This window comes from Neltuma alba, unplaced genomic scaffold, assembly GCF_004799145.2.
Source record: "Neltuma alba isolate B1F8T4 unplaced genomic scaffold, ASM479914v2 tig00004516_pilon, whole genome shotgun sequence".
NCBI lineage: Eukaryota > Viridiplantae > Streptophyta > Magnoliopsida > Fabales > Fabaceae > Neltuma > Neltuma alba.
The window spans coordinates 362,312-368,409 of record NW_021633743.1 but is presented as its reverse complement, the minus strand read 5'-3'; the positions used below and the strand labels follow the sequence as shown (position 1 = coordinate 368,409).

At 34.9% G+C, this 6,098-nt stretch overlaps 1 protein-coding gene across 1 annotated transcript; it reads right to left on the bottom strand.

Annotated features, from left to right (window-relative positions):
- Window positions 1-749: 749 nt before the first annotated feature.
- Window positions 750-1,922, bottom strand: LOC114745058 (cytosolic sulfotransferase 15-like). The gene has a single exon (XM_028933201.1). It carries the CDS (start codon window positions 1,920-1,922, stop codon window positions 906-908), a length of 1,017 nt encoding a protein of 338 aa, XP_028789034.1. The 3' UTR covers window positions 750-905.
- Window positions 1,923-6,098: the final 4,176 nt, after the last annotated feature.

Here is a 6,098-nt window from a genome sequence, read left to right as displayed (position 1 = left end):
AGGAGCGGAAAAATAAACCATATTATTGAGATATTTTGCATTCTGTGGCTATTGAATCAACTTTCTTACACACCAAAGCCACACTAACTTTCTTTTGAGTATATGTGTGTGTTATGTTTTGTTGTGAATATACAGCGTGGGTGTGTTAAAGAAGGGTCCCTCTGATATGTCTGTTTCTTCCTGTCGGCAGATGCCATTTCTAGGCATGTCTCCTGCCCCACTGGGGCCTAAAACTATAGTTTGTCGAAAAACAAGTAATTGATCTTGAAGTCTTCAAGCGCTCCTTTCTCGCATAAAACTTTTCATTCTTCTGTCACGCTGTGTTTTTGTAGAAAGAGTTCATTTAATCTTAGGGAGTACTATTTTCTAATTTACTGAAGGATTGAGAAATATCATTGTTCAATTCTAGTCCTTTGGCACCACTTGAACCATATGTTCATTATTTTTATTATAGGGGTTGCCGACATGTTTTGTGTGGTGCACTCAATCATACCGTGAAGAGTTTCTCCATACTCAAATTGTTGATGTCGTTATTTAATTTTATTACTGCAGGATGTTTTCAAACTCTGACATGGAAGCTTTGTTGAACAATTTGATTTGATTTTAGAAAATCCGAAAGACAAAATTTTGAGATATATAAAGAAGTAACACATACAAGATGCTCCTGATGAACGACTTAATGACATGGTCGAGTGACTTAATGCTTCAGATGACCAGGTAATATGAGAAAATTTACTGCCCTTTAAAATATGCATGCATTTCATACAATTAATGGATACAAATTCATATAAAGACAATATTACAGCAACCCAGGGAAATCAAAACTAATGCATGTTCTCATCACTGCCAGAGAAAACATTATGGCGCTCATACGAATTTATAGCTTAATTAGTTGAATAGAATAATTAAAAGGATAAACCAGAGCCACCCAACTTATCTTCTATCACTTTGGACAATTTCTCTTGCATCCAAGGGCTGAAATGGTTCACCCAATCTCCTACTTCACCTTTCCTGAAGAAATTCTTGTACTCATACTTGTGGATAAATTTACCGTTCTTGTTAGCCTCCAATTCTTTCATCTTCTCAAAGCTACATAGCTCAATTATGCTTTCAATAACACCATTATTTTCTTCCTCTGAGTTGAATGGGAAACCCAAGAACTCAGCCATACTTTTCAAGTAGAAATTGATATCTCCTTTCAGATCTTCATACTTTAAAAACAAAACCTTTTTTGGCATCACTTTGCTTTCTTTCCAATAACTCAACATATGAGTCCAAAATGGACCACATTCATTGACTCCCTTGGAGTACCTCTCAAATGCTTCCTCACGAGATAACTTGGGCAATGATGGTGGGATAATTTTGTTGAGGAAAAGCCAAAATGACACGAAATTATCAAATGGGTTACGACATATGTAGATTATCTTGCACTTGGATTTGGTAATAGAATCAGGCAATAAATGAAATGGAACATGCGTACTAAACATTCTTGGTTCAGACATGTCGGAGAGATCAGGAATTTGGTTGTTTGCATAGTAGTTAAACTCAAAGAAAGGCACAAGGTCATGAGCATTGGAAATGAGCAAAGGATGATTTTGTTGACACGAAGAGAAACAATTACGATTCACAATGGCAAAAGTAAGGGCTTTTAACCAAGTAGTACCAGATTTTGGGAAGGAAGCTATGATAATATCACTATCTTTTGCTTGGAAGTGCTGTTGAAAAGAAATTATGGCTTGAATTCGAGGTGAAGGGCACCAAATGTCTTGGTAGAGATAAAGGGATGGTAAGTCCCAACCCTTCTCTTTGGGGAGAGAAAGAAGCAGATCCTTACATTCTTGGCTAAGGCTTTCTGATTCTTCATCTTCAAGCTCAGCATCTGGATGGGGTTTTGTGAAGCAAGTAGTAGAAGTTGCAGCCATTGGAACGCTGGTGCAACCAGTAATCATAGGCATTTGAATAGTTCGCTCACTGGTTGAATTCGTTAATTTATAGAGAGCTCGATCTTATTAGCCACTGATTTCTGCCATTATTGGTAGATAATGTCATCTGGATTTTTCATATTAGATTATGTAGGGTCACTTAACCGTTGATAATTACAGACTCTAATTGAAATTGAGACTCGTCACATTCATTAGGACTCATATGGAGCAATAATGCATTTGAAAAAACGACGAGGTTGTCTACGTGGAAAGTGAGGGAATAATAGTAATGTTGTGATTGTGACATCATAAATTTGGAAGATGTCATGTGGATAAAAATACGAATAGCATTGGTTGGTTCTACTTCACATTATTTCTATTTCTATCCTCAAAATTGGTTTGGATGTGATGAGATTTGAATCGTCCACAAATAATTTTAATGGTCAAATTTAAATTTTCAGTCAATGGTTTTTAAATAATAAAATTATTTTTTGTAAAAAAAATTATCTTTATTTCAGATGATGCACAAATTAAAATAATTTTTAAAAAATAAAAATAAAAAAATATGTGGACTATTCAAATTAAATCTAAATACCTAGGCTCGAACTCAGTATATCCATACATCTACTCAAGTTACCTAAAGTGTCATTTTCAAAAAGGGTAAAGAAACATTCTACACCTGAACTATTTTTAGACGTGCACTCAAAACGTTAAAATATTTAATGATACAATTTTAGCCCTAGTGTAATTAATTTTTTTTCAATTTCTCCCCTCTATTAACGGTCTAACCAACGTACATTTATTTTTGCTGGATAATCAATTTATTTTTTTTTAAAAAAATAATGACACCTAAGCATCACAATGAGTTGATCAAACTCTTGCAATCTAGAAGTATTCTATCAAAAATACAAAGTTACAAGTAAATACTTACCAAAAAAAAACTCTCATTCACACCTTAAAAATAAGTGAATAGGACAACTAGGTCTTTAAATAGGTAAAATTTCTAATTTAATTCATACCTTAAAATTTCTAACCCTACATGATCATAAGGATTAAAAATCAGCAAAAAACATTAAAAAAAAAAGACTGTCAAAATAAAAAAAAATTGCACATAGGGACTAGTTTACAAAAATTATTGTCAAAACCCATACTAATATTATAATGGGTCCCTATTTGTAATTTTTTTATTTTGGCCGTCTTTTTTTATGATTTTTCCTAAAAATTATTATAAAGATATAGAGGTAAGATGATGATGCTACCAAAATTTAATAGGTACTGCAAATATATGGGCCACAAAGTAGTTAATGATATATCATGGTTGATCTTGCAGAAAACTCACTTAGTGATTAGGTATTGAATTTTCTCTTTTCATTTAAGTTGAGCAAACACAATTGAATTTAAATTGATTTTTATGAAATTAAAATAAAATAAAGTAAAAAAAAATTGATTAGTTGTCATTCGGAAGCCCACGATCTGGGTTGAGAGAATCATAGGCCAACTCTACCGTAAAATTGCCATGTTTTCCCCATTTCTAGTGTACATTCTCACAGGCATGACGATCCTAGATCTATTGTAGGCCATTTTTAACATGATCAGAATTCTTTTTAATTCCTTGCCACGTGTTTGACTCTGCGCTTCGAGTATCAATTGTTGGGACCATATCATTACCACAACCTTTTTTTTTTTTTTTAAAACAAGCCCCCTGGCCGAGTTTCATGAGAAAAGGCCTTGTTTTGTTGTTGGATGTGTCTCGTACCCAGACTTTCTACTCTTTTCTTCGCAAACTTTCTGCCACGCCATCAGGTGTATTTTTTGCTGTTCATCTGATGATCGAGCCCCACAAAAAATCCCGAGCTTTCTTCTCAATAGCATCACAGGTGCTTAGAGGGAGGTCTGCAGTTTGCACGGTGTAATTGGAAATTGCTGCAATAACAGACTTATCAGTGTCCCTACCTGCAAGAGAAAGTTTATTAATTTTCTAATTGCTAAGTCTATTTATTTTTATTGATAATAAATTGATAGGTCCCTTTTGTAACACGTTCATGTTGTATTGAAACTCCAAGATATTTGCTAAGATCTGCAGTAGGTGTGAATCCCAGCCGCATTTAGTTGCTCAACCCTGGTATGACGACACACATTTTTTGAGAAGTCTCAGCAATGATAACATGAGAATCAAATAACATAATTAAAAGTATGAAGAATTGGAAAAATAAAACCAAACACTTATAAGTACTAAAAACAGAAGAACATGAGATTAGCTACCTATGATTTTGAATACCACTAGCATGAGTTCACTGTGCAAGTTGGCCATGGAAAAGTAGTAGTTAGCATTGATGATCTGGCCAAAAGTGATAATAAAAGTATTCCTTGACATGCATGGAGTGGCTCTTGCTCTTACTCAGTCCGGACCTACCCCAGATGCTGATCAAGCCCAAAAAGATATTTGGACACATGCTAACAGGGTTTGCAGACTCACTCTTATCAGCACTTTATCTAATTATCTATTCGATGTGTATTGTGTCTACAAGGAGGCACACAAGATATGGGAATCTCTTATCCTCAAGTACACTGTTGAGGATGCTGGGAAGCAGAAGTTTGTGGTGGGGAACTTCTACAAATGGGAAATGACTGAAGAGAAAGACATCAAGCTCCAAATCAACAAGTACCATAAGTTGCTGGAGGAGCTTCGTGCTGAGAAGATTAATTTGTCAGATGAGTTCGTAGCTGGCATACTAATCAAGAAGCTGTCGAAAACATAGAGTGACTACAAACAATATTAAAGCACAACCAGAGTAGTTGTCCCTGTCTGATCTTATCACCCACATAATAATTGAAGACACAAACAAAAAGGCAATACAAGCTACGAAGGGAAAAGAAATAGCTGCCAAAGCAAACCTGGTGGAATCAAAACTGAGCTCCAAGAGATATGATCCCAAAAACAAAAATAATAAAAATAAGAAATCTGATTATAAACCCAAGGATTCTAACCCAAAGTTAAAAAAAAAAGGCAATTATTTTGTCTGTGGAAAGTCAGGGCACCATGCGATGCAATGTAGCAAAAGGGCTACTCTAGAGGATGATAATCCTGCTAAACCAAATGTGAATTTGGTTGAAGGAGATGATGGTAGTGATGATGAAGTCATAGCTGCAGTGGTCTCTCAATCCCTCATTGTGATTGATGTGAAGAAATAGGTAGTGGATTTAGGAGCCACTAAGCACATCAGTGCAAATAAAGAGATATTTACCTCTATTGAAAAAGGGAAAGACCACATCTACCTTACTAACTCCCGAACTGCCAAGGTTCAGGGAAAAGGGAAAGTGGTACTAAAACTCACATCAGGAAAAACCCTGGCACTGAACAATATGCTGTATGTCCCAGATGTTAGGGCAAACTTAGTCTTTGTGGTGCTACTTAGGAAAGCTGGGGTTAGAGTGTCCTTTGAGTCGACAAAGTTGTCATGACTAAGAATAAAGTTCTCATTGGGAAGGGATACTGTAATCAAGGTCTGTTTTTTTAAGTGTTGTTGAAATTAATGAAAATGCATCTTCTTCTGCTTACTTGATTGACTCTCTTGATCTGTGGCATGCTAGATTAGGACATGTTAATAAATCATATATTAAAAGATTGCAGAACCTTGGTCTAATTTCTGAACTAAAAAGTGATACTGAAAGCAAATGTGAAGTATGTGTGGAGACTAAATTAACCAACAGGGCACATTTTTCTACACAAAGAGAAACTGACTTACTATCCTTAATTCACATTGATTTAGGAGATTTAAAACAAGTTGAAACTAGAGGAGGTAAAAGATACTATATTACCTTTATAGATGACTTTTCCAAATATACTAAGGCATATTTGTTGAGGAACAAAGATGAAGCATTTGAAAAGTTTCTTTTGTATAAAGCAGAAGTAGAAAATCAACTTAATAAAAGAATTAAAAGAGTTTGGTCAGATAGAGGAGGGGAATATTTAGCTTTAAATGATTTTGTGAAAAAGAAGGAATAATCCATGAAGTAACTCCTCCTTATTTACCTAAGTCTAATGGGGTTGTAGAAACAAAAAATAGAACTCTAAAAGAAATGATGAATGCTATGCTTGTGAGTTCTGCTGCACCTAATAACTTGTGGAGAGAGACTTTGTTGTCTGCTTGTTTTTTGTAAAACAGAATACCTCAT

Excerpts from the sequence above, each read along its gene's own strand:
- LOC114745058 (XM_028933201.1), bottom strand. The coding sequence starts at position 1,922 with ATGGCTGCAACTTCTACTACTTGCTTCACAAAACCCCATCCAGATGCT.